This window comes from Camelus dromedarius, chromosome 3 (genome assembly GCF_036321535.1).
Source record: "Camelus dromedarius isolate mCamDro1 chromosome 3, mCamDro1.pat, whole genome shotgun sequence".
In the NCBI taxonomy this organism is placed as follows: Eukaryota; Metazoa; Chordata; class Mammalia; order Artiodactyla; family Camelidae; genus Camelus; species Camelus dromedarius.
In genome coordinates, this window is record NC_087438.1 from 93,226,238 (window position 1) to 93,254,080 (window position 27,843).

Here is a 27,843-nt window from a genome sequence, read left to right on the forward strand (position 1 = left end):
CAATCACGAGACCAGGATATAAAAACAGGAAAGACAAAGGAACAGCACCATTTTTCCTCTCTTGGACTGGCCTGCTCCCAATTCTCAGGGGTGTGCTATCTCTCACTAGTTTTTTTTTTTTTTTTTTACTTCACTAATAAAAATCTTGCTTATAGCATGCTTTTTGTCTCTCATCAAAAATTCTTTTTTTTTTTGATGACTAAGAACCGAGGTAATTCTTATTTTCCTCTTCCCAGTAACATGACAACTCCTGATCTGATGAGGGACCGTGGGGAGCCTCTCAGAGCCAGGAAAGTCCTGCCAGTTGATCCAGGACCCAGTGCTGGGCTAGGCCCAGAGTGGCAGGGCTACTGAGAAGGGGGCCCCATAGCCCCACAGGCTTCAGGGCTCTCTGGGGATCAGGAAGTCCCCCTGGTCTGTGACTCCATCAGCACCAGGGAAGGCCTGGGCCTGACCCAGCCTGGGTGAGACAAGTGGGGCGGGGCTGACTGCTGAGGGGCAAGAAAGAGAGTGTTCCAGGGCCCTGAGGACGGAAGTGAGATGGAGAGAGGAGGGCAGCGAGTGCTCAGCCATTCGGTGCCCTCTGACTTTGTTTTCTTAGCCCTTTTTATTGTGAGAGATAGCCCACTCAGAAGTCCATAAAGCATACATGTACAGCACAATGATTGATGGCAGTGAACACTCCTGTGGTCACCTCCAGGATCAAGAGCTAGAATACAGCCTGCCCCCAGGATTCCCTCCTTCCCCCCAACCCCATCCTGTCCCCTCCCTCCTCACTCAATTTACCACCACCCCAACTTCCAGGGTCTTCACTTCCAACTCTAGTTTTATCTCCTAAGCTTACCTCTAACATCACATAATAACTGTACCTGGTTTTGAACTGTATATGAGTGGAATTTATCATTCATATTCTTTCGCTCAGTGCCACGTGTTTAAGATCCAGCCACCTCGTGTGTAGCCACGGTTCATGTGTCTTCACTGCAGCTGGCCTCCTGGCCGACTTCCGTGTACTGCCTCTCGGTTTGCCAGCAGTGCCTGGGGGAGCCCAGAGCCCTCGCTCCCCACAGTTAGCCTGGGGTGCCAGGCCCCCCACAGGCTCTCCCAGACTCGGCTGTCTCCAGCTGGCTTTGCTCTGTGGGGACAGGCGAGGACAAAGAGCAGTGTGCTCACAGCTTCCTCTGCAGGGCTTCACAGTGGGGCACACAGGAGGCTGGCAGGACTCACAACAGAGACTCACCCCAGCCTCGTCAGGGACTCCTGGCAAGGGTAGTGATCCATGGCCACCCTGCCCTCTCTCCCAACCAGCTGGGCCCTGAAAACAAACAGTCAACACAGGCACATCCCAAATGAGAAGCAGGCGGCTCCCTGGGACAAGATTTCTTAACACTGGTTTGCCCTGCTGCAATGTGGTTCCCACTTGAAGGAGTCTGAGCCTTCGGAGCCTGTAACCCATATGAAAAATGATATAAATTACAGCTCACCAGCCCAGCCTTGGCTGTTTGGGATTTTGGCATAAACATGAAGGAAGGGCCACCCTGATTATAAGGTAGAGGCACTGGGGAGAGATGGGGAGGGCTGGGCAGCCCCCCAACGTGCCTCTGCTCCCCTCTGGGTGTGGGGAGCAGCCAGCTCACCTCTCCCAGTCACCTTTGAAACTGAGGCTCAACAGAACTTAGACTCTGATCCCTGGGAGTGTGAGCAGGTCCCCTCCTGTCTCGCTCCTGCCTCTGCCACGTCTCCCACTGTTCCCCACGTTCAGGCCCAGGGAGTTTCCACCTCCCAGCTCTTGCCCATGCTGCTGGGCCATCCTCTCACCTACCCAAGTTTTACCCTTCCCAGACCCCGCGAGCTATTCTAATTCTCCATGGACTCTTCGTGGGCAGTTGGTTCAGAAACCCACTGATGTCCTGCCCCTAAAAGCCTAGCATTCCTCCTCCTCATCTGAACCACACCAATTAGCTCTGATTACAGAATGCATGCATTGTTCTCTAAGGGTTCCATGCATGCAAGTCCCAAATCCCCAGATGGAGAAGGGGGGAGGGGCTGGCAAATCCTCTGCTCTTCTCTGGGCCTTCGTGCTCCCTTGTCTGAAAAGAGATGGAGCCAGAGGCCTCTCAGACTCCCCCGGCCTTGCCCACCCGCCAAGTATATGGCCTGGGGGCTCTGGTCTTCAGGAAAGATATGTGATGACGGACTTCCCACCCTCAGCCTCCACCCTCAGGCCCTCTGCTGCCAGGAAACCCACTCTCAGCAACCCTCAGCCTGAGGTCGCATCCCTTGGCCCCCACCCCAGCCCCACCCCCTACCACTGAAAGGCAGCATTGGGGCAAACATCCTAAACCACCAAGCACTTCTAAAAATATGGTGTTTTTGTCAGAGAGCAACTTTCTACTTCCTTCGGGCTTTGATCTCCATGCAACCCACGAAGAGAAGACACATTTACAATAACAGTTTAAGGCCTTCATCTTCCTTTGGGGGCTACCTCTCAAGGGCTTTGAATCCCCAGCTGGGTGGTGGTACCCCGCAGTCCTTCTGAGCATGCTCAGATCCATCTGCCGTTGGCTCGGGGATGGGAGACTGACACATCTGCCCCTTGGGTGGGTCTGTGCTCAGGGAGAAAAGTCAGACAGAGAAGATGCCGGGGTACAAACTGGCCCTGGACCCTATGCAGGTTATAAGGCCCTTTGCCCTCTAAAATCTGGAGAGAAAATTAATGCTACAGCATAAGGTGGAATACACAAGTGTTCAAGTACAGAAATGGGCTGAGAAAAAAGAATGGAGAGGTTAACACTAGCACAGTGTTTGGACAGAGTAGGCATTCAGTAAATATTTGTGGGATGTTCAATTAATGTTTCTGACGGGTTAGATCAGGAAAGTTCTTCGCATTCTTCCCACAGCCTTGCTGGCCGGGATGGAGGAGTAAGGGGCTTCTTAGCAATGGAACAGCCTGGGCAAAGGCTTAGCCACATACTGAACAAGAAAAGCTCAAATTCACACCATATTTGGCAGAAACAGAGCTATGGAAACTCTCCCACTACCTCTACAGACATGAGCCGTTGCTACCCTGACGGAAACACAGGTACAGACAGAAAGAATAGGGACAGCGATAAGCTCATCCATGAGCACCAACTGTATGCCAGGCACCAATTCTAAGCACTGAACATGCAGTCCCTGCAATAGACCTACACAGTAGTCATCCACATTTCTTTTTCCTTCAGGGAAATGGCCTCGGAGAGGGCAAGTCCTTTGGCCCCAGGTCAGTGGCAGATTTGGGATTTGAACTCAGACAGCCCTGCTCATGATCCATAAGGCCGAACAGGCTCTGCTTCAGGCCTCAGTCCAAGCTGATTCTGTGTTTGCAGAGCAAGACCCCAGCCTCCCTGCTCAATTAAGAAATAACCCCAAAGCCCATTTCTTCAAGCCTCCTGGGAGCCAACCATTCTCTGCTTACTACCTCGTTTAGTCCCTCAGCAACTCTTGAACTAAATGCTGGTACTGGTTAATGAAACCAGATGAGGGAACAGAGGCTCAGAGCAGTTAACTCACACAGTTGGTATGTGGCAGAGTGGGGATTTGAACTCATTTCCATCTGACCCCAGATCCTGTGCCCCTAACTTCTCTGCAGCTCTCTGGGTCTCACCCCCTGCCTAGGAATTCCAGACTGTGAGTAATTCAAACATGTCTGAAAAAGTCAAAATCACTATAATTTCCTAAAGACTTTAATAGCGGCAGAACATCTCACTTCAAAACAAAAAATTGATCAGCAGAACTACGGAGCGTGTCCTGAGTCACTGTCTTGGGCTTCTCTCTGTTCTGGAGAGGGAGCTGTGTGCAGGAGGGCTCCCAGACGGGGGCCAGGCTTGGAAGACCAAGGTTGGAGTCCCAGCTTTGCCCCTTACGCTGTTAAATCCTGGGGTAATGTCTTGATGTTTCTGGCTCCATTTCCTCACCTAGAGACGTGCAGTTTTCTGGGGGTGATCTCCAACACAGATGCTAGAGCCTCCTATGTATGCCAATTCCTCCCAACAACCCCCACTGGCCCCCCACAAGGAAGGAACAAAGGTACTATACTTGTTGTTTACCATGTGGTTCAGTAAGTTCGCTACTGGGGCTTAGATGATCACAGATTGGCATCCAAGTCTTTCTTGCTTGCAACCCTTAAGACTTTTCAGGGACCAGTAGAACAGCTGGAGTTTCCTTATGATGGCTTCTAGCTTAGACCAAACACACTTGCAGCAAAGGCTTCTTTCAATCTAGTGCTCAATCATCCTTCCAGGGGATAAAGGTGATTTGTGGATTCGTAAGTCTACCAGAGATCTGCGTGGTTGAGAACAGCAGCTGCCCTGGCCCTTGGCAAGCCTGAATGTACAAGTGAGTCATCGGCGCATGGGTGCACCTCACTTGCTTGAGCTGAGTATGGTCCTGAGCAGTTCAATGTAAAGGGGACCCACTTCAAATGCCCTGAGGGAAGCCATGAGTTTCCAAGAGTGGGCAATAAGGCTGCTTGTTATTTTTAGTCAAGTTGGATTTTCATGTATTGGGGGTACTGAAGTGTGGTGAGAAAGGTGTGCATGGTCACAAGACTGACACAAATGCATGCATCTGTGTCCCCAGCCTGGCCACACATGTCCCATGTGAATGGTGTCCCCAGAGTTGTTCCATGGTAGCCCTGCGTGTGTGTCCAGCATGCCCTCAGGGAAACAGGCCCGGCTGCAGGACTCTAGGCTGAGGCAGAGCTGAGAGTCCCATCTCGGCCCAAGCACTACAGACTTGTAATTGCCCAGGTTACTGGTGATGTCTTTTCACAGGGCCTGACCAGACCTCCCAGACTTCAGACTTCACAGAGTCGGCGGCAGCAGGTACTCCAGAGCTCCCATCAGTGCGTCTCATGTCAAACTCAGAGTGCAGGTCTGGGTAGGAGAGAACAGGCCTCCATGCAGGGCAGAGCCCTGCACCCACAGAGTCCTGAGGGAACTGGGGTGAGGGCCCTTTTTCCTGTTCCCAGAGAGGACTGAGCCCTCCCCCGAGGGACTGATGGCTGCTGGGCCATAACCCTGCAGAAAGGGGTAGAAAATGGCTGTGGCTGCCCTTCTCCTGTTGGCCGTTCCCTATTCTGATAAGCACTGCGGGAAACCTTTGAATGTCCCCTAGCTGGAATCCCCTGCCTCACTAGAGAGTAGCTGTTACTTCCCTGCAGTTTGCAGCTCCAGCCCCACTGAGGTGCTTGTAGATCAGGGCTGTGTGATCCCAGACTGCCATCCCCTCCCACTCCCAGGGGCTCCAGGGAGCTGCGAGAGGCTGCCAGGGCCCAGGGACTAGAGCTGTGCTATCAAGAAGTTTGCCACTAGCCACAAGTGGCTATTTACATTCAAATTAATTTAAATGTAATTTAATTTAAAATGCAGCCCCTCAGCACACTAGTCCATTTTAAGTGCTCAATAGGCACCCGTGTTCTAGACAGCACAGACCATCTCTGAGACTGAATATGAGAGAAAGCAAAGGCTGCGTCTGAGAAAGGATGGACAGGAGAGGGGTGGAAAGGAAACAGTTTGTCCACATCTATTTGCACATTTTGAAGTTTGTCCTATTACCTATGTGACCCTTAAAGCTTAAGATGAGATCCTGGTGGGCTTGACACCACTCTTCCAGGCCCCTCAGCTGCCATACTGAAGAGGGGTGCTTTCAGCCGAGTCTGCGGGGAGGTGCAGCAGAGTAGATCTGGCTGCAAGGGAAGTCAGCCACTGTGCCATCCGTGGCTTGGCAAGTGACAAAACAGTACACTGTGTGGCCTTGGTTCCAGGAAAAAGCAAAAATCCATATCTGCGTGGAAAAGAAAGTCTGGAAGAAGTACGTCGAAAACTTAACAGGGGTTAACTCTGGATACTGAAATTGTAGATTATTTTTATCTCGTTTTCTACCATGAATGTGTATTATGTTTTAACTCAGTTCTCAGCTGGGGGTAATTCTGTCCCTAAGGGGACATTTGACAACACCTGGAGACACTTTTGGCTTCACGAAAGTGGGGGGGGGGTGCCGTGTGCTGCTGGTGTCTAGTGGGTAGAGGTCAATGATGTGGCTAAACACCTTAAAATGCACGGGACAACTCACCTCCTGCAACAAAGATTACCTGGCTGAAATGGCTATAGTGCCGAGACTGAGAAACCCAGAGGAAAACATCAGAAGTCTCTCTGACAGAGACTGGAGTTGGGAGGCACAAGGCGCTGCAAGCCAATTTCCCCTGTCCCAGGGCCTCACCCACCTCACTGTGTTTGGGTGGACACCTATGCGCTCTCCAGCAGGTGCACTGAGGCCTGGCCAAGGGGCTGACAGCCCCCTCTCAGGGAGCGGTGAATTTCCTGGGACCCAGACCACAGCCAGAGGTTCACAGCCCCCAGAACATATGCCATCAACATCCTTAGTTTTACCTCTTCCCAAAGCACATCCCTGCCTAGTGAAAAGACATCAACACACAGTCACACTTTCAGGAGCCTTAACGCCACTGCAGTCAGTGAAACCCCAAGTTCTCAAAAATCCCGTTTCCAACATTTTGACAACAGTATCCGGTTTGCTTTTGGAAGAAAATCCAGGTTGGATTGATTAACAAATGCAATCATTATTTAACCTCAAAACTTGGTTTTGAAATTAATTTACAATAAAAGAAAAAGTCTACACTAAATAATCTTTAATTATATGTTAAGGGCTCAGAATGGAAAACATTCAGGATCACAAAGGCACGACCAAGCTCATTTAGCTCTGTTTTTCTTCTAAAGTATCACTGTGGCAACTCGCTGAGGGTCCAGGCGGTGAAAAGGGCTTTTAAAATTGGATCCTCAAGTACTTCTCCCAGAACAGCCACAACACAGAACTCTTTTAAATACATCTTCAGTTGATGAAACGGTGAGGGTGTTTCCAGTGGCAGCTGGGCACAAGCTTAGGGAAGCCACCCCTTCCTGGAAGCCCACGGCCCTGCTTGGTTCATCCGGGAGAGGTCATTCCAGTGGCTCGAGAGTGTGTGGTCCCTGCCGCTCTACATGTCCACACCTGTGGAGGGGCTGCTGGCAAGCAGGCCTCGGGGTGCTCCTCAGGGTGGTGGGGAGGACAGGAGAAGCAGTGTGTTTGTCCAGAAGGAGGCTCACAGCCACAGAAGAGACAATGATCTAGATATACAGTGGTCTTGGTATACAAAATGTGCAAATAGATGTGTACAACTATGGTTCGGGTTCCTGAGGACTTTCTCACGGAGACCCTCACAGGACAGGTCTTGCCAACACAAGGATTTCTTTTTCTTAGACTAGTCCTCTGCCAGCCTCTGACACTGCTCCCCTCTCACCCTCCACTCCTCTGGGCCTGGACAGGTAATGGTGCCCTGTGTGGTCCTGACCACCAGCCCCATCTTCGTTACGTGAAGCTCTTTGGCCCCACGGCCCTGAGGCTTCTTGCATGAGTGCCCCCAATCTGGTCCTTGAAGCCTGCACAGGTAGGGGGTTTAGCTCATAGTGCCCAAGGCCAGCCCAGCACCTACCCTCTCTCCTGGAGGCTCACCCAGAGGAACTGAGGCACTGAGGAGGTAGAAGAGTCCCAAGGGGCCAAGTTTTGGTCCACAAAGGACAGGAAAACAACCCAGGTGGGTTGCAGTGCACTCAAAGTTGTGTTGAGGGCCTGTGATTCCCGGGCCTGTCTGTCCAGGAGCAGTGGGCAAGCCAGGCCGGGCTCCAGGCTCAGATCCTACAGCCATGATGAGCAAAAAAGTCAGAAGCTGCTGGGGCTGCCCCGGTGCGGGTAATATTTTGAGGCTGAGGAGAAATGGAGCTTCATAGAGAGAAGCCAGTGAGAGGGAAGGGCGAGGAGGGGAAATAGGCCTTGTTTGTTTTCGTGGGGGAGGTAATTAGGTCTATTTATTTATTATTAGTTTTGGTTTTTTTAACGGAGGTACTAGGGACTGAACCCATGACTTCGTACATGCTAAGCACACACTCTACCACTGAGCTATACCCTCCTCCCCTTTTTATTTCTTAATTTAAACTTTATGCCCCACTTACTTCTCACAAGGATTTGAGGCCCCTCAGGGAGTACTAAGGGCCCAGGGGTACAGACTCTAGCGGCAGCCAGGGCCCATTTCTAGAAGAAGGTGGCAATGGATCTGACCAAAGCCGGGGCTCTCCCTGGGGGCAAGCTAGGTTGAGTATTTTCTGGAAGGCACAGAGCAGCCAGAGCCAGGTCCCCTCCCTTCAACTCCTACCAGCTGCTGGGCTTTGAGGGCACCCATTTGTTTGCATATAATTAGCATTTCATTTGCAAGTGATGCAAAGGATGGAAAATCCCTCCCCAGCAGTGGGCCCCAAGATTACAGTCCCTAATGCTTTGCTCCCATATCTGTAGCACCCAGTGGTAGACAGGGTCCTGCCCGTGATCTAGGCCTCCTACCTAGAGGTGGCAGCTGCTGTGAAGGTGGTGGCAGCAGCAGACACGGGCCTGGCAAAACAAGAGACTTTCACATGTGACTCACACACTGAGGACTAGAAACAAAATTACAGTGTGAAAACCCAAGCAGGCAGAGTCCTCTCTGGGGAATCCCCTCCAGCTCCCTCTCTGTTTCACTCCTTTAAAAGCCCTGGCACCGCCCAGCACTCTGGAACCCTCCAAGAAATTGCCCTGCTTTCTCAGGGATGGAGGGCAGAGGCTGTGCCACCAGGCTGGATCCCTTAGAAGCTTTCTCTTAGGTCTCTGGGTCTCAAAAAACACATCAAAGCAGAGAAAAAGGCAGAAGTGAATTCATCTTGCAGGTGGTGATGAGTTGAGGCTTCTGAGCAGTTGCTGCCTTCCAGGGCCCAGGACTGCTTCAAGTCCATTTTTTCCCAGCCTGGCTCCTTCCTTCCAATCCCTTCTGTGAACTATCCCAATACGTCCAATACACTCCTATTCTGCCCCAAATCACCAAAGCTGATTTCTGTTACTTGCAAGCAGTAATCCCAGCAGGCACATTCCCTGTGATGGCAGGATGCCCTGAAACCCTTAGCAAAGCCACCTTCAGCTCCTGACACAACCCTTGGGATTTCTGCCACTCCCAAGAGACCAGCCTGGCTCCAAATCCCGCTCCTGTCAGCTACTAGTGGCCTGAATTTGGAGACACACTTCCACCCTCTGAGCCTCTAGTTCCCTCACTTGTAAAATGAAGCTGCCTATCAGGAAACATAGGATTGGGGTAGAGATTAAACGAGATAAGGGTGAGCTGACAGATGAGTGGGGACGCAGCAAAGCTTAGTTTTCTTTCATTGTCATAGTTCTTGGCAATCATATCAATTTTCTATCAATTCTTCTGATTGCTTTATCTCATTACTATTTTCATTGTTATTGTTGGAAGCAAGAGTAACGTGGTACACTCAGGCAGTACCAGGTGAAGGAGTAAGGCAGTCATTATTATTCCCCACTTTATCGAGGGAAACTGAGGACCAGAGAGAGTGATTTAGAGGGTGGGCCACCAAGTCAGACTCAAATTCCATCCCCAACACTAACAAGCTGTGTGACCTTGGGCCAAGTTACTGGTCCTCTCAGAATCTCTCCTTCCTTATCTGGAAAATGGGGACAGTAAAAGTACCTGCCTCACAGGCTAGTATTAGATAACACCAAGGAATTATGACTTTTTTTTTTTGGCTGCGATAATGCCTTTGTGGTTACACAAGAAAATGTCCATGTTTTTAGAAATACATACTAAAGCATGCAAGAGTGAGATGACATGATGTCTGGGACTTGTTTTAAAATATTTAAAAAGAGAAAGAAAAAAAAGGTAAGAAGGAAGGGAGAAAGAAAGTAAGGAAAAGCAAAACAATTGTAGTAAATCTTGATAATTGTGAAATTGGAATGAAATTGGGTTCATTATACAATGCTCTCTACCTTAAAGATTTTTCACTAAAAAAAAGACTACATGGAAAAAAAAGAGAGACCATCTGCCTCATAGAGCTGTTATGAGGCTTCACCTGTGCAGGCCTGGAGGCAGCACTCAGGAAACAGGGGACGTGAGCTGACTTTGCTACTGCCATCACTGTTGTCACTATCCTGTCAGCCTGAGCAGCGAGCCAGGGTAGAGCAGGGACTCCTCAGGGACACCCCTCACTGTGGGCTGTGTGCCATGGCTCTGTCAGCAACACTGGAGGTGGGGTCAGTCTGATGCTCAGGAACAACGGGAGCCTTCCAGGCTCTCTTGCTGCCTGTCACCACCATCAGGCCCTGTGTGAGCGACTTTTTAAAGATCCCCTGCTGGGGCTCTGTTGAACCTGCAGATCTGGCTGCCAGGCCTGCAGCAAAGCCCGGGTGAGTATCCTGTCACAGCTCCCTGATAAATGAGGGAGATGAATTCTGCCAGTGGGACCCAGCTTCTGTACTCTAATGTGCAATGGTAGCCGCTGTGGAAGGAGGCAGCGACCAAACTCCTTACTTCCCACCCTTGCCGTTCAGACATAGCCTCCTCCAGAGCCAGCCACCAGGGGGTGCTATGCACAGGCCCAGCTGCTCCCCAGCGGGATCCCGCCTTCCCCGGAGGGAGCGGGAGGAGACTGTTGGACTAGCTGCCTGGTCACCCTGGGTCAGGGCAGTGAGTGAGTGTAGTTTTTGTAATGCAGCAAGCTCTCAAGCCTCACCCTACCCCCAAAGTGTTTATTTCCTCCTACATTTAAAAAAAATAACATAAAATGGTTTATTTTTTATTACAAGAGCAACTCATACTCATACACTAAATGCGTGCTTTGGATTTTTGTTTTTCTCTTGCTGCATGATTCAAGATTTCCTGAGCTTGGGGCAGGAGGCTTCTAAATTCTTTGGGCTATGGAGTAGAGGAAGGGGCTCCAGTGGCCTGAGACCTGCCCCTCTGGGCCTCAGTTTCCCCTGTCTGCATGTTTGGGGGTCCTGGCCATCTCATGGGTCTCTCTGAGCTCTAGCAGTCTGGCTTTCCTCAGTGCTTGGGGCTGGTCCAGGGAAGGTAGGAGGGGGAGGATCACCTCTCAACCTCGGCTCCAAAGGCCCCCCTCCCTTTCTCCCCCCTCACTTGCCCTTCAGTGCAGCTCTGGGGTTCCTCCTCCAGGGCTCCTCCCTAACCACTCTGATCCTCACTGCTCTTCCCCTCTCTGAGGCCTGCACAACTAGACTCTGCTGTCCAGGGCATGGAATTACACCAGGCTGTTGTCCACACAGTGGAATTCTAACTGCCCACTGATGCCCCCCATTCTTTGGGGTCTGTGGCACTAGCAGTGAACAAGACAGGCTCAGTCCTCCCTGTGCTGGCATCATAGATCCCTGACTAGCCTGCGAGCTGGTGCTCTGGGCAACTTCAGGAATTTCTGTGGGTGTACAGGAAAGACCAAGACAGCATTTCCCACTCTGGGGTGCAGGCGTGCTGCGGGTCTGTCTCAGGTACAAGTCCCAGCAACCAAAGGCGTTTTAAGCGCTTTCCCCCTGCAGATCTGAATCTTGTCTTCGAACATAAAACAAAAAGTTAGAGCTCAGCTACAAAAGCACGAGTAGTTTGGGAACCAGCCAGGTCCTACCCCTACTATTTTGGAGGGGGAGCAGGGGCAAAAAGGATTGCAACTTCTATCCTTCCTAGTTTGGGATCCTGGGTGCAGGGCTGAGGAGGAGGCTGGGAGCATTTCTCTGGCTCCAGGGTAGAGGTAGGAATTCAAGCTAATCTCTGACAGCCTGGTGGTTCTCAGTTCTGCAGTCCTGCCCTCCCAAAAACCAACTGTCAGAATGGATAGGGCCACCCTAGCCCCCCACTTAAGTCCAGGAATCCACTGCAAAGGGCTGGTGGCTATGGCCTAGCATAGCGCAGAAACCCCCGCCCAAGCCAGAGGGGCTGCGAATTTCAGAAGGGGAGTTTTCAGCCTAAACCTAGTCCCACAATGAATCAGGATGGGCAGAGGGGCCCCACAAAAAACTTTTTCTATCCCCCATCTTGTCAAGATCTGCCATGTCCCCATCTTCCCAGGGCACTACCGGCCCCAAGAAGTGATGATTGTTTATGGTTAGTGGGCTCAGTTGTACTAGAAGCTTCCCCCAGCAGTGGCAGCAGCCCTGAGAGGGGGAGAATGTTGGAGGGAAGGGGAGGGGGTGGGTCATGGCAGCCAAGGGCCTTATATATGCAGGGCTAGAGGCACCAAATCCCCACTTAGAACAAGAAAAAGAATTCCCAGTTCAAAGGGGCATGTTCTCCCGCAAGTGTTGCCCTCAGAGCTGGGTCCACCCTGCGGGCCCCTCAGCTCTGCTGGGGACAGAGACAGGGGGGTGAGGGACCCAGGGGGAAGTTGCATTCAAACTGCCCCTCATCTACCTCCTGCTTCAGCATCTTCCAAAACCACAGCCGGGAGCAGACAGAAGAGGAGAGAAGTTCTAAAACTATAAAAACAAAAGACAAAGCTTGACCAGAAGGGGAAACCCTTTAAGATGTCAGTAATAATAGAGCAGTGAACAAAAAGTAAAACGGCAGAGCTGACGAGGAAAACCGCAGCTGTCAGCAGAGGCCCACCAGTGACCCAGAGGTGAAGAGATGCACTTTCACCGCTGCAGAATGGAGGCTGGCTCCAGAAAGTGAGCCGCTGCCCCTCGCTCCAGGACAGCTCCAGAGGCTAGAGGCATGAGAAGGGGGGATCTCAGACAGTTCTCTGGTGCTCTGTTTCCAGGGAACAGAGTGCTATTGCCCCAAAATGAGGCACAGCTCTGATTTCCCACCTTTAGGACAATGACTTGGATTCATCTCCCTGGCAGAGAGCTCCTGAGAGCTTGGACTAACTGACACCGATGAGAGGCTGGGAAAGAACTCAGCATCCCTGAGCCCCTGCGCCCTAGTGAGAAGCCATGGAGGCTGTGACTCTGTGGCCCGGTTGATGATAAGACCATTTCCCTTGACCGTTTCTGAGAAGTACTTCTGTGCTGAAGGAGGCCATGGGGACCTCCACCAACAATGGGTTCCTTCTGTCCCCCCACTGCCTCACACAATGACAGGAGAGACATCTCTGCTGGGCTGCAGAGCTACAGTTAATTTGGAGCCCCGAGACCCGGGTTTGAGCTGCATGACCTTGGGCAAGTCACTTCCTCTCTCTGAGCCACAGTTTCCTCATCTGTAAAATGGGGTTAAAAGATCTACCTCTCAGGGCTGTTGTGAGGATCCGATGAGATAACAGTGGGGAAAGAGTTTTGTAAACAGTCAAGTGTAGTGTCTGGAGATATTCTGGAATCCAACACATATTTCTTGGACATCTGCTCCCTGCCCGCCCTGGCTCAGCCCAGGACACACAGTCATGAGCAAGAGAGAGGAGTCCAGCTGGGACAGAAGGAAAAATGAGAGTGAGCAGGACACCCTAAGCCCACATTTGGGATTCCGCGCCACCCAGGGAGACTGTCTAGGGAACCCAGGCCTCCCAGCTCCTGTCCTTTGCCCCTGGAGGTTGTCTGGGTGGCTCAGCTCCCTCAGCTGTGTCACCACCAAGGCAAACTCAGCCATCCTAGAACCCCCAATACTTCCAGGACCACCCCCTGCCCTCCACCATGGAGATTACTCAGCTGGAAGAAGCAGGGCTATAATTTGTAATCGGAGTCACCCAGCAATGTTTCCACAAATTAGTCAGAGAGATCTCTCCTGGGCAGCAGCCACGAGAAGGGGCTTCCAGCCTGAGCAAGGCAGATGTGGGGGACGTCTCTGACCCCTTTCCGCCATCAATCCGTTGTTACCCTGCACTTGTGCTTTGTCTCCCTAGAGAGGATGCAAACCTGTGGGGCAGCAGAAATGAGTGATTGAGAGCCAGACCATCCTGAGTTTAAGCTTTCACTCTACCTCTCACCAGCTGTGTGACCTTGGGCAGGGAATTGACTGCTGGGATTCACTTTCCCTAATAATAGGAGTTTCAATCTCATTACGCTGTTGTGGAGACTAAACAAGGAGATTAATGTAAAGCCCCTTGCAGGGTAGATTAGGCATAGGCGAGTTTATCAATTAATTTTTGTCTATTTAGCAAATACTTACATGGTACTTCCTATGGACCACAAACAATAACTCACTTAATCCTCACAAGAAGATAGGTATTACTGTCATTCTGTCTTACAGGTGAGGAAACTGAAGCAGAGAGGTTAGGTGACTTGTCCAGTCACAGAGCTACCAAATGGCCAATATTGTAACCCAGGCTCTTTCCTCTCCTGCTTCTTCCCATCTGTTTCCTCCCAGCCCCTGCTTTTAGAAGTTGAAGTGAGGGGAGGCTGATTTAAGAACAAGCCCCCTCCCACCATCAATCTTTGTCCTCCTTGGCCCCGGCAGGCCTGAGAGGGGCATCTGGGCGCAGAACAGGCTAGGGTCTATGATGTCAGCCCTCTAACCAAGCTGCCACCTCAGAAAGGTGACGTTGTGGTTACTAACCCCCTTGAGATCAGCCTCTTAGAGCAACGCCCTCCCCCCTCCCAAATTCTGGCCCCAGTTTGGAGCCGGAAATGTTCAAGCCTTTGCCCTCACACTCCACACAGAGCCAGTGTTGCTCAGACACCTAGTGGGCTCAATGGGCCACGTGAGGGCCAGACCCACTCAGGAAGTACAAGGGACTGCCCACAGCCTCGGAGGAGCCTCAAGGGTAGAAACCCACTCAGAGGCTTCCCTCCCTTGGAAGCCCTCAGCCTCTGTTCGCGCACCTCTGGTGACAGGGAGCTCACTGCCTCTGTCAGGGGCCCGGCCGGGCCACGGTTGGCCAGTTCTGCCTAGTAGACGTGCTTCCTCAAGCTGAGATGAAATCTCTCTGTGTAATTTCCTCCCATTAGTCCTCTCTCTGCCCTGAGGCCCCACAGGCCAGCTGGCTCCCTCCGGCCTGCAGACATCTGGAGATGGCCATCTCTTGGCAGGAGGAGTCTCCACTCAGGCTGAACACTCGGTGGCCTCAGAAGGCAGGGTTCCTGGTGCCTTCCCCACCCTGGCCCCAACTCTCCACCCATGACTAGCAGGACTGCAGGATTGCAAGGACAGCCTCTGCTAAGCACTTCAAAGGGCTGGTCCTAAGCTCAGCCCTGCTGGCTGGGAACAATAATAATTGACACTGGCCGCCACTTAGCAAGAACCTACTCCCAACTAGACATTGTGTGAAGTACTTTACAAGCAGGAATTCATCTCTTCTTCCTAGATCTTGAGACAACATATTTTTTATTATTGCTCCCACTTAACAGATGAAAAACCGAAGGCTCCAAGAAGGAGGTGATTCACCGAAGGTCCCACCCACAATGAGTAAGTGGAGAAGCCCCAGTTCACACACAGGCTCTGAGCTCTAAGCCCACCCCTTGACTCTCAGACGACAAAGACAGCAGTCAGGACACAGAAGACTCACTCACAAGAAAGAGACTGAACAGTTCAGGAGAAACTGAGGGGCTTCAATTCTAAAGGCAATGGGAGTCTGGAAGGGAGAGAGGTCTCTTTGGACTGGAGTAGGTGAGAAGGCTTCCTGGATAAGGGAGAGACCAGAGATGAGCCTTGGAAAAAACCAAGGCATTTCAGACGCTGCAGAATTCCCAGCTAACGAAACAATGGGAGTAGCCCCTGGGAGTTTGAGGGGCTGAATTGGATTGGACCTTCACACAACAGCTCCATCCCATCAGCAGCAGGCATTTACTAAGCACCACAGTATGCTTGGTTCATGTTAGCACTCAGCAGGGACACAGGTGAAGGTACTGTGATCCCAAGAAGCTGAGAGTCCAGTAGCGCTAGAGTGAAGTCTGGTTAGAGCTATGAAGACCAGTTTGGGGTTCAACTACCATTAATTTCCTCCATATCAGGGTCAAACATTGGGATATATTTTGAGTAAGGAGTACCCCTCCCTGCCTCCTGAAACCAGGGATACCAGCATTCCCCAAAGACTTTCAGAGGAGCCATGTTCTTTGGAAAATCATGCATGGAAAAATAGTTTTATAGTCAAATAAGTTTGGGAGGCACTTAACTGAAGAAAGCTAGACAAGGTTTCTCTGGTACAGGACTTCTCAGAGTCTTTACTGGTGGTATACATTGGACTGACTGTGACTACAGGTCCTCCGGCACAGGTCCTCTTTAAGTCCTCCCTTCTCACCATGTCCTGTTGCTCCTCCCCGCACCCCACACACACACTCCAGCTGCTAGAAATAAGAGGGGGCAGTCTACATGGGGCACTGAACCAGGAAAACCTTGAAGCCCAGTGCACAATGGTAGATTACGCACCCAGGAGGTAGTCTGCCCAAGGAGAGGGAGCAAACAGGGAGAGCCAGTATCTGGGGAGACAATACTTGGGAAGATTTGTCCCAGTTGGTGGGGGATGGGGGGACTATAGGAACTGGGGCATGGTGATGTGCCATTCGGAAGGAATCGATAGATGGCCAAACTCTCCCAGGATCCTGGTTCACCTAGGCCCCAGAGACCCTATGGGGTCAAAGTCCTTCACAACACAGAATGTGGGCTACTGCTCCGCCTGATGAAGGCCCTGGCCTACTAAATCCTTCTTGCCTCCTAAGCTGACCTTCTTCCTCCAGGAAGCCCTCCCTGTCTTCCATGACATGCACATAACAGCCAGGTTTCTGAACTCCTGGCTCCTGGAAACTCTAGTGGCCTGATATCCCCTACAAGTTGGCAAGTTTCTTGAAAGCAGGTACTGGGCCTGCTACTTCCTCCCCACATTCTAAGTGATCACTGCTATGAATGACTCACCCATCCATCTATCCATCAAGTCAGGCATCCACCCCAAAATTTCTAAGCACTGCAGTTTGCCAGCTCTGTGTCAGACCCTAGCAATAAGCGGCAAAGCCCTGACAGCCCTGACTCAAAGGAAGACATCTAATGGTAGTTACTACAAGTAAGACATCAGGACATCAGTGTGTCTGGGGCTGTTCCCACACCCCAAACAGGAGCGAATGTGGGCACACTCCCCTGTGAAGCTGCAGGCGACTCTCACGTGGATACTGGGCCTCAGTGTCCCCCACTTCCTGTTGCATTTCTGATGCCTTCTGGACTCATCACAATGGGCTTCTCACTGCATCCCTGCAACTAGGTAAGGGGCACTGGGTCCAGAGAAGGCAGTTCACTCAGCAGGCCAGTCGCGGAACAGGGACCAGGACACAGGCCTCCTACTACTGAACTCTTGGGAGACTAGTGCACCCTGGGGGCCCAGTGATTGGCACGTAGCATCCATTCCCAGTTTGCCTTTGCTGCTGACACGTTGGCTTCTGACTCCAGACCCCCTCCTAATGGAAACCCAGGACTATTTATTCCTCCTGGTGAGTGAATCCCAGCCTCAATCACTGGGAACAATGGCTGGCACCTTGTGAGAAATTAGCCCCTGGGAAATTGTCATAACAAACCCTCTGAACCTGTGGGGCATCTCTCTTTATAATCTCACCAATACCACCCCTCAAGCCAATTAGATCAAACTTCCTTGAGATTTCATCAAGAAAAGCTAACATCTAGCTTAATTATTAAATTTCTATTTTAAGAGCAATTCTTGGTTATTGCCTTAATTCTAGGGAGCTGGGGGGAGAACACACAGAATATTATAAAGAAGGAAGAAATGACCCCAAACCCTTCCTGCTTCATTTCAAAGGCAGCTGCCAGAGCAGTCCCACCCCAGCAATTGTGTGTCTTTGCTGTTCTGCAGGCCACAACCTCCCACAAGTACGCACACAGACACACATGCACAGACATGCAGTGAAACTACAGTTTTCAGAGAGCAAACTGTGTTTCTAGTAACAAACCACAGTCTGCCTCTAGGATGTGTGACCAGGCTTTGCCCTGAGAGAGAAAGTTCCATGGGAAGTGTTCCTGCCCGGAGCTAGGTGGTGATCAGCAAGTCCCAACAGGATGCCAGGCAGCTGGCGGGCAGGAAGAGACCCTCTCCGAACCTCGACCCGTTGTAGTTTACCACATCCATCTGGGGCTCCTTTGAGCCATTTTCTGGAAATGCCACATTTCAAGGGTCTCCCTGTTAGAAAAGGTCAGAGAGTTCATGCAGGCCTTTCATGTTAAAGGAACATGAAAGAAAAGGAAAGGAAATGTATGTTTTTAGCCTTAGTTATGATTAAGTGGGCTCAGGGCATGAGAATATTTAGATGATTTACATGACGTTACATGAAGAGCCAATTAGCTTAACAACTTCCGAAAACTAGTGCAAGAGCACCCATTTATTAGAGCACTTGGACTGTGCTGGGTGCCGTGCTAAGCTCTTTCCTAGGATACATGAGTCATCTCAACCCTGCTCCCACAGTGGGAGGCAGGCTCTGGGGTGATACCCATTTTACCCATGAGGAAGCTGAGGCTCAGAGAGGGTCAGTGATTTGTCTGGGATCCCCCAGCTAGTAAATGAAAGGGTAGGGACCGAAACCATATCTGTCTAAATCTAAATCCGGACCTCTCCTGTTCCAATCCTCAGCCCTTAAGAGCTCTGCATTTGTCCTGCATTCAGCATCTGAGGACAGTGCAGTCTGCCTGGTTCATATGCATGGAGATGAAGCCTTGTTAAATTTCCAGCTCTGACCTGGGTTGCATGAATCTAGAAGATTCTGTGGCCTCCCTGAAGCTGCCTCTGGTCCCCAAATTGCCTGGTCACCTCCGGGGGGCAGCCACAGCAATATCCCAGTCACTACCCCTTGGAAGAGCCCCAGGATCTACTGTCTCTGTTTGGGATCTGAGTCAACACCCAGCGCAGGCAGTCTAGGGTGGGCGCAGGGAGAGAGATGGTACAGACTGAGGTCTGTCGGACTCAGTGCTCTGGGCCTTCTCACCCAGTGAAGGCTTTGAGCCACCCTATACAGACCACCCAGGGAGTTGCCCCAGTCCTCCTGGTGGCCCCTGTATGCAACATGAGACACCTAGAAAGTTGGGACTCTATTAGTGACAGCTCATTCATCAGCACTTGTCTGCAAAGACCACAAAGCAGATAGGGACACCCTCTGGAATTTTAGAAATCATAATGGAACACTAGAATGTGGTTATGAGGGTAGCTCAGGAATCAGACTGCCTGGATTTGCAATTCTAATACCTTCACTTCCAAGCGGTGAGATCTAGGGTAACTTATTCAACCTATCTGAGCTTTAGTTTCTTCATTCATAAAAGGGGACAGTAGTCCCTATGTCATAGGATCAGTATGATGATTCGATGAGATAATGTATGTGAAGCCTGGTACATAGTAATCACTCAGTAATATGAAGTCACTGTGTGAATGATGGCAATGATGATGGAATCTGTGCTGACCAGACAAGGGGCTACTGCAGAGCTGGATCTGCCTTTTGAGGACAAGCCTGAGTAACTTTTCCTCTCTGTCTCTCCAAGCCCTACAGAGCTTTCCAGGCCCACATGAAGTCCGCCTCCTTCAGGAAGCCAGCCTGACTACTCCAGCCACATTGATCTCCCCGTATCTGAGCTCCTCCTGCCCACCCATGGTCTGTAAAGATTAATTCAGTAACAAACTCAGCTCTAATAATTTCTCAGCTTCTCAAGCAATCAATGCCTCCTGGAGGGCAGGTCCCCTCCTCTGACCCTGCCTTCTCCAAGCCTGAGTCCAGAGTAAGTACAGGGTAGATGCTCCCTCATAGGCCTTCAGGCTGATTCCAGAGTGGCTGTGGATGTCTGAGACTCAGCCTCTCTCTCCCTACCTTTAGCCTACCTCACACCCCTCTTTTCCCTACTTACCCACCCCCTCCCCTGGTTCTACCCAGCAGGGCAAGTAGTTGGAGCCGTGACTGCATAGGGCAGTGGCTCCCAGACTTTGGGATTTCACAGTCCTATAAAATGTCCAAAGAAATTTGGGGGTGGGAAAGAGTGAACTGAGAATGGCTAAGTTTTTCAAATAAGGATATTTTAAAAATCAATTCTCACTATCATTTTAGTAAAGAAAAGCTGTTTTCACACCTATAGAGCAGACAGTTCATTATCTTTGATTAAAGGCTAATACTTTAAGCTGAAAAAATTTAGCCTTATTGAGAAAAACAAACAAACCACCTCACTGTTGCCCTCACTTCTGTCCTTTCTCCATGGAGAAAATTTCAATCCCCACTAGTCTATGTCCACTGGGACCTCATGGGTCTGCGGACTTTCATCCTGGAGGAGGCTCTTGCTAAGCTGGGCTCACCCTCAAATGCAGGAGGACATCCAAAGCCTTTGGGTTAGGCAGATTCATATTCCCATTCAGCTTCCCAGAGAAGGCTCATACCAAATAGAGATCCTACAACCTCAGGGGCAGAGGAGGTGGGGGAGGCCTTGGGCCCCTCCTCCTGTACCCCCTCCCTGCCCAACTGGGCTACATTGGGCTTGAATAACAACTCCCCTCCTCCCTGGCCCAACCCTATCCCCTTCTAGAGGGGATGAGTGAGACTAAACAGCAAGCTCACACCCAGGAAAGGAGACTGGGGAGACCTAATGGGCAGGGTTCTCCCCACATCACCATCCGCCAAGCTGAGCACTAGTGCCCACCCCCGCTCCCCCTCCCCCCCAGCCCCCGGAAGGAAAGAAAAGTGGGCGCTCCAGCCTTGAGGTGGGGGACTGAGGCGCCCCGCTGAGCGGGTGGAGATAGGATCTGAACGCTGAGAAGGGCGGCCCTGGCTCTTTGATCCGCAGCCAGCCTGGCTGGGCCTGGACCCGCAGGGGCGGCGCGGCCCTCTTCCGGCCAGGCTTTGCGCCGCTGCAGGAATCCTCTGGGGCTCTGAGCCGGAGAGGCGTCCAAGATGCCCTCCCCTCCTAAGTATCCTGTGCCCCAGTTGCTTTCGGGAGACATGGGAACGTCTACCGTGAATCCGCTGGGGGCTGCGGTTTACTGCACCGCGATCCAAAAGGGCTAGTGTCTTTCCTAGATGAATGGTTGAGCCGAGGTCAAGTGTGCTGAGGAGGCCCACGTGGACATGACTCAGGGTGCCTGGTAGATGCGATGAAAGCTGAAGCACATTCCCGCGCTCCTTGGGCTTTAGACCCTGCAGCCTAGACTTTGGAGGGCCCGCCTGCGCCAGGCTCAGAGGCAGTGGGCTCCGCGGGAATGCGACTTTCAGGTTGAGCTGCTTGGGACCACCGACCACTCGTCAGAATCCCGCGGCCCACGTAGCTGCCCAAAGCCTCGCATCCCCTGGCCGCAGTTCCAGGCATACAATTCACTTGTGAGAGTCGTTGTGGAGGGTGGGGGGTGCGGCTAGAGGATCGGTATTGGGTGGGAGCAGGATACTTCTTCCTTGTCGTCTTGGCTGTGTTGGCGCCTCAGAGCCGCCACATGTCTGAGGGGCCCGTCACAGACGTGTGATGTATGAGTCCCGCATGCAACAGACACTCAATAAATGTATGAGGGATATATGCTTCCATTCGGACTGTGTGCAGGCGACCTAGAAGGAGGTCCCAAATTGGCAGAGGGCTAGAGAATGAGCCAGAGAATGGGGTTTTGAGGAGTTCTAACTCTGCCGGCCAGGTGTTCCAGCACAGCCTCGAGCAGCCCCCAAGCTCTAGGAAGCCCCCAGTTCCAAGCCTAGGACATACTGGGCCCCGGGGACAGACGCAATTCACACCTTGACCCCCTTTCCAAGCCACCCCCAAGCTCCAAGGGCCTAATAGACCAGCACCCTCCACAGCCGGAGGAGAAACCTGGGCGCGGGGCGGAAAACTCTGGTTGTAGGTGAGGAAGCGGGATCGGGAGTCTCCTTTAGAATCCTCGCATTTCAAGAGAAGGGTGATGTTTTTTAGGCTCGTCCGGCGCCTCACTCGGGTTACGTCTGGGGGAGCGAGCCCTTTAAGACTGTGCCCAATTGGGCTCGTCCCTGCCTCTCCAGGGAGAGGAGGAGCGGGGCGCTTTGGCTCCGCCCACCGACCGGGCCCGCCTCCGGCGTCCCCACCCCGCCCCCGGCACTCCGCCGGCGGCGCCTTTGATGTTCGGACCCGCCAGCTCCCCGAGCGGCTCAGCCAGGCGCCCGCGCCCCGCGCCCGCAGCCCGCCCAGGCGGAGTCAGCCCGCGCTCCGCCTGCCGCGCTCCGGGCTCGGAGGTCCGGACTCCGGGCTCGCCGCCTCCCGGGCCGGCTCCGCGCCCCACACCCCCGCGCCCTGCACCCCCGCGGGCGGAGCGCACCATGCCGCAGCTGGACTCGGGCGGGGGCGGCGCGGGCGGCGGCGACGACCTCGGCGCGCCGGACGAGCTCCTGGCCTTCCAGGATGAGGGCGAGGAGCCGGACGACAAGAGCCAGGACAGCGCCACGGGCCCCGAGCGCGACCTGGCTGAGCTCAAATCGTCCCTCGTCAATGAGTCCGAGGGCGCGGCCGGCGGCGCGGGGGTCCCGGGGGAGGGCGCCGGGGCCCGTGGCGAGGCCGAGGTCGGGGCCGAGGTGAGCGCTGGCCCGCGCCCCGCTGCTGCCCGGCAGCTGCGGCGCTCCAACCCCGACGCGCGGCTCGCCCTTCCCTCCCCTCCCTTCCGCGGTCCTTGGGGGTCCCTATCCCTCAGACCCCTCCTGTCGCGGGCCCGGGGCCCGAGCCCCCAGCTTCCCCAACCCCCTCAAGGCCCCTCTGGATCTCTCCGCAGGCTCTGGGGCGGGAACACACTTCGCAGAGACTTTTCCCCGACAAACTTACGGAGTCTCTGGAAGACGGTGAGTTTATGCACAGCCTGGCCTGGGTTAAGAGAGCGGGGCCCCCGAGGACGGAAGGGAGCCGAGGGGCTGCCTCCCCTCAACTGCTGCTCAAGGAGGCGGTAAAACCGAGGGGGTGGGGGAGTGGGGGGCGGGTTTCCCGGGCGCCGCCAGGCTCGAGTCACTTCCGGTGCCCTGACCTTTATAGGAGTAAACAGACCCCCGCCATCTCCGCCTCCCCTCCTGCCCAGGTGACTGACTAATCCCCTGTATTGAGGAGCAAGCGTTGGCCAAGGTTCCTTGGCCAGAGCGTGGCGTGGAGGTCGAGTAAGGAAGGCCTGAACTCGAGGTCCTTCGTCCAAACTTGGCACTGCGGGCGGCCCCAGCCCTTCAAGTCACAAACTTGAAGGGGACCCCTTGGCAATTCTGATTTTTTCTCGAGAGAGAACGGACAGCCTTTGGCCGAGCCACCCCGGCTGGCGCGTCTGACCAGCTGTGGTTTTTCCAGGCCTGAAGGCTCCGGAGTGCTCCAGCGGCATGTACAAAGACACCGTCTACTCCGCCTTCAATCTGCTCATGCACTACCCACCCCCCTCGGGAGCAGGGCAACATCCCCAGCCGCAGCCACCGCTGGTAAGTGGCCCCAGCAGCCCAGCCTGCTTTGTGCCTGCTGCCTCCTTGATCAGGTATGGACAAGAAGTGACCTCTGCCTAGAACAAAATAGGTACAGGACAACTCTGTTCTCTTTTCTCAAACACTTCTAGTGGGATCTGAACCAGAAGGAGAACTTTCCTGAAGGGAGGAGGGCTGCCCTGGGCACCCTCCTTTCCACCAGCTGTTGGCTTGTGTCTTCCCAGCTTGCTCACAAGCAGGTGTGCGCCCTGTTGTGCTGGGTGATGCTGGGGTGGAGTTTTCTTGGAGAACTTTTAAGCTGAGACCACCCACCCCTCCTGAGGGTGGTGGACGCAGTACGGTTGGAGCTGTGAGCTTTGCTGTTAGCATTCTCCCACTAAGTCCCAAGCCTCAGTGTTTGGAGGAATGGGCAGAAAAGCTGGTCTGCTTCAGGTCTGGTGGTGCAGGAGGAGCATGCTGTACTCCGTCTGTCCTTATTAGCATGAATGCGCCCTTGCTAGAGAAAGAGCCCAAACACAATGTGTGGAAAGTAGGTTTTTATGAAGCTGGCTTAGTTTCAGATGCACCAGGACGGGTTTGCAGAGGTGTTTCAAATCAGTAGTGTCAGTAAGAGGCCTGTTTAATGAATTTGCAAATTAAATATGTTTAAGTACCGTGTGCTTTGAAAAGACTCCGTGATCATTAGAAACCATGCTTTTCTGCCCCTTGGTGCAGATGACCTAAGGGTGAAGAGCCTATTCTGAGTGCTTAGAGCAGTAAAGCTGCGCTTACAAAAAATTCAAATTAGTGTTTCAGACCGTGTTCAGTTGGCCCAAACAGGGGTGAGATTAGAGCTTCAAGAGTACATGAAAGGTCTGGGGACTCTGGTGGGCGGGTGTTGGGAGCAAATGTAGGCCTGGTGCAGGTGGGGCCAGCAGTGGGAGGCTCACACAGCTAGTGGTGGGGGTCACCCAGAGGGCGGAGAGTGACTGCCCAGCTGTTTCAGATCAGGAGTGAGAAGTGTTGGTTCTGAAGGCTGTTTCATGCTGAAGCTGGTGGGACATGAGAAAATGGATCATGTCTTCCCTCCAGAAACCCAGGATGGAAAACCTGGCAGACAGCTGACTAAAATGAGCTCTTTGCCCTTTGGACTCCTGTTCCTCCATCTGTAAAGGAACATGTTAGTTGAGGGTTCAGTCTGGCTTTCTGCTCTGGGGTGGCTCCATCATGGGGTACTTCTTTCCACTTCTGTAGGGGAAAGGGCTTGTCTTCTGACCTTGCCACCTGACATAGCAGCTCTCCCCAGAAATCTCTACAGTGCATGAGCTGATACTTAACAAAGATGTTTTCAGGGCCCCCTACAAGATGTAAAGCCTTAGATTCGAGGCCAAGTGGTGGGACATAACCCACCACTGCCCAACCAACAGCAGATGAGTTGTTTAGACAGGGGGCTCGGGTCACTGTGATAACCATGACTAGACCAAAGGCCTAAGCCTCAAAACAGTCCTAGCAAGGCAGGTTCCCTCCAGCCTCTTGTGAGTCCACAGAGGCACAGGGAAAAGACAGCATGGGCAAGTGGTAGGAGAGTGCCCAGAGTGGCAGCGCCTGGTTCTCCGTAAGGGTGTGGTGATGGGACCATTCAGTGTCCTTTAGATTACACTGGTCAAAGTTTAGGCAGATGGAGGGCTGCCTCCAGCAGTCAGAAGTGAGGGCTGAGGTAGGCACACCACCATGTCCCTGGCCTGAATCATTTATTTTGTTCAACTTTGGAATCTTTCTGAAGCTACAGCAGATGCATTTGTGTGTTACACCCTTTCTTATAGGGACAAATCCCTTTGTCCTCCTCCCCACCCAGCTGTAGCCTCCCACTGCCTGTCTTCTGGGAACACAGGGGGACATCAGGTTTTGGAGCTGACTTTCTGTGCCCTGGCATCAGCTGCTCCATGGGCCTGGGGAGAAGGACGGAGGCGGGGCCTAAGTTGGGGAGATGCTGGGTGAGGAAGGTGTACATGAATGTAGGGAACCCTCTTAAGCAAATCTGATAGCTACAAATGAGTAGCAAGTAAGAGTCTTAGTTGCTTTTGTTACTCGAAGAGTTGTGTGAACATTTAAAATATGGTTGAGTTTCAAAAAGCAAAATTAATTGACCCCATGTTTTTCAAGCACATTTATCATGTGATTTAGGGTTCAAGTATCTGGAATGAAGAAAACTCTCATGGGGGTCAGGAACTCCTTGCAGGGGCCCTGACGAAAAACCACCTTTGGAGGTTTTTTCCGAAACTGTGCTTTCCCCCAGCCCATCTTCAGGGAACAGATGACACGCTGTCTAGCCACTGTCCTTGGGCCTTAGAACTAGCTACCCCCAACCCTGCCTTTGCTTTTTGCCCTCTCTGAGAGAATCTAACTGCTCAAATCACTTGAACTCCCCAGACGGTGGGGAGAACCCATGCCACGAACCCCTTTATCCACTTGTGGGTTGAATGCCCATGTGGCTACCACGTTGGAGGCCTCAAAGCAGGCAGATTCGAACCTTGGCCAGGAGCAACAGGGCGAATGACCACCTCACAGCCAACTGCCAGGAGGCAGAGGGAGATTTTGCCCAAAAGGTTGCTGCTTTTTGGTACCTGGCTTCTTGCAAACTCTGTTTTAGAAAGGGGAAATTAGGTTAAAGTTTATTTCATGGCTAACGTTTCTCTGGCATCTCATGTAGGCTTGCATAGTTACTGGCCTAGACCAGTAGCCACTGCTTGTTTTGTGCTTGCTGTGCTCTAAGATTGAAACGGGACGAGCTGTGGGCTGTTCCTGGGCTAGGCTTTGAGGGATTCTGGGGTGAGTACGGCATCTCCTTAGAGAAACTCAGAATCTTGAACTGACAGTCTGGTGCACATCCTCATCTCAAAAAGGTTATGAGGCGATGTCGCGCTTCTGGCCCCTTCTATGGGCTCTGCTTGGAGCCTGTGGCCTGGAAGGCTGCTGAGCCTTTTGCCATTTAGATGATGCCCAGAATAGGCCAATTCATAGAGACAGAAAGTAGATTTGTGGCTGCCAGAGGCTGAGAGAAGAGGAGAAAGGGAAGTAACTGCTAATGGGTGTGGGGTTTCTTTTTGGTGTCATGAATATGTTCTGGAATTAGTGGTGATAGTTGTACAACCTTGTGAATATACTAAAAGCTGCTGAATTGTATATTTTAAAATGGTGAATTTTGTTATGTGAATTACATGTCAATTTTTTAAAAAAGAGCTGAGCTGAGCCTTTTGGCTCTTGCAGTTACTGGGGGCTGTTTCCCTATGCCTGACCTCCACTGCTGTCCTGGTGTCTGGGCATGTCCCAAGGGCTCTGGTATGGAGGAGCCACTTAAGCATTGGACTCATCTCTGTGTTCCTGGCCATCGGGCTCACAGTCCCTGATTCCAAATTCTGAGGTCCAAGTGAGGGCCGTGCAAGTGAGCCCTGGGGGAGCAGGAGGTGAGGGTACGAGCAAGACTTGAGCAAAGGAAGGAAGTGCTGCTGACGCATGGCCAGCCTGTCCAGGGGAGCTCTGCAGAGATGCACCCACCCAGCCCTCCACACCCCTCCGAGAGCAAGCAGCAGGGCCTTGCTGGGGAGGGTGAGTGATGGTTGGTCACCAGCCCTGTGGTTGGAGTGAAGCCTGTTAGGAGGGAGTCTGGCACCAGCCTGGGCACTGGACGGACCAAAACCAGCCTCTGCCTCTGGGAGTGTGTAGCTGAGCAGAGGAGACAGATGAATAGACCTGGATCCCTGGCCAGAGGAGTCTTGTCACAAAAGGCCCTGCTGAGGGTGTCCTGGGCAGAACTGTCCCCGACTTGGGCTGTGGCAGAGGGTCCGCTGAGCAGCTTCCTGAAGGAGTTAGAGCTGTGTGACAGATAAAGAGGGGACTGGCAGGCACCTGAGCTCCCCTCCAAACATCCCAAATCTTCCACTTCTTTAGTCGCCGTCCTCCAGCCCAAGCCATCACCATCCCTCCCCTAGAGGGCAGGAACAGCCTTCTCCTGGTCCCTCTGCCCCACTTGGGTCCCCACCGTAACCCCTACCCTAACCTCCAATCCAGGCTCCACAGCACAGCCAAACATAAGTCAGATCCTGTCTCTCTCCAAACTAAACCCTGTAGAGGCTTCCATTGCTCTTGGAGTAAAATCCAAGCCACTCACCACAGCCTGGGTGCCCAGGTGGCCAGCCCCTGCTAACCTCCCCTCCTTGCCTGCACCAGACTCTTCCTCTCTCCCTAAAAAGCAGCTATTGCAGCCATCAGGTTCTCTCCCATCTCTCCACCTTTGCACTGGGTCCCACGGCTTCCCGTTCTCCTCTCTAGCTCTTCACATAGCTGCCGCCTTCTCATTCCTCACTTTGGCCTTATCCAGATGTCACCTCCTCAGAGAGACTGCTTCTGACCACTCAAGTGGGACCCTCCACCGTCCCCTCTGGGCCTTGGTTGCCTTGCCCACCCTGGCAGCTCTTCAGACCAAGGTGGTTGGCACTGCCCTATGATGTACTTGCCATGCTTGGGCCAAAGGCAGTTCCTCTGTCAGAAGGCTCTGGACTTCTGAGCCTTAGTTTCCTCATCTGCACAATGGGACTGACAAGCCCTCCTCCCAGAGCTGGAGTGAGGACTGGAGGCAGCAGTGCTAGGGACGTGCTCAGCTAGGTGCCAGCT

At 52.6% G+C, this 27,843-nt stretch overlaps 1 protein-coding gene and 1 long non-coding RNA gene across 15 annotated transcripts in view; one reads left to right on the forward strand and one right to left on the reverse strand.

The window, feature by feature from the left end:
* The window catches only part of LOC135321003 (uncharacterized), a 69,998-nt gene extending 47,330 nt beyond the window's left edge, over positions 1-22,668 (reverse strand). For both annotated transcript variants that reach the window (XR_010380356.1, XR_010380355.1), the window contains exon 1: positions 22,565-22,668. This is a non-coding gene — a long non-coding RNA (uncharacterized LOC135321003). The remainder of the gene's footprint in view (positions 1-22,564) is intronic.
* Positions 21,938-27,843, forward strand: part of TCF7 (transcription factor 7) — a 39,501-nt gene continuing 33,595 nt past the window's right edge. For 2 of the 13 annotated variants that reach the window (XM_064484229.1, XM_064484240.1), the window contains exons 1-3: positions 21,945-22,320; positions 22,515-22,581; positions 23,069-23,193. In XM_064484229.1, the coding sequence (XP_064340299.1) occupies positions 22,069-22,320; positions 22,515-22,581; positions 23,069-23,193 (444 nt within the window). In that variant the 5' untranslated portion in view covers positions 21,945-22,068. Of the gene's footprint in view, positions 22,321-22,514; positions 22,582-23,068; positions 23,194-27,843 lie in introns of all 13 variants that reach the window. The other 11 variants (XM_064484272.1, XM_064484275.1, XM_064484211.1 and 8 more) reach the window with 8 other exon arrangements.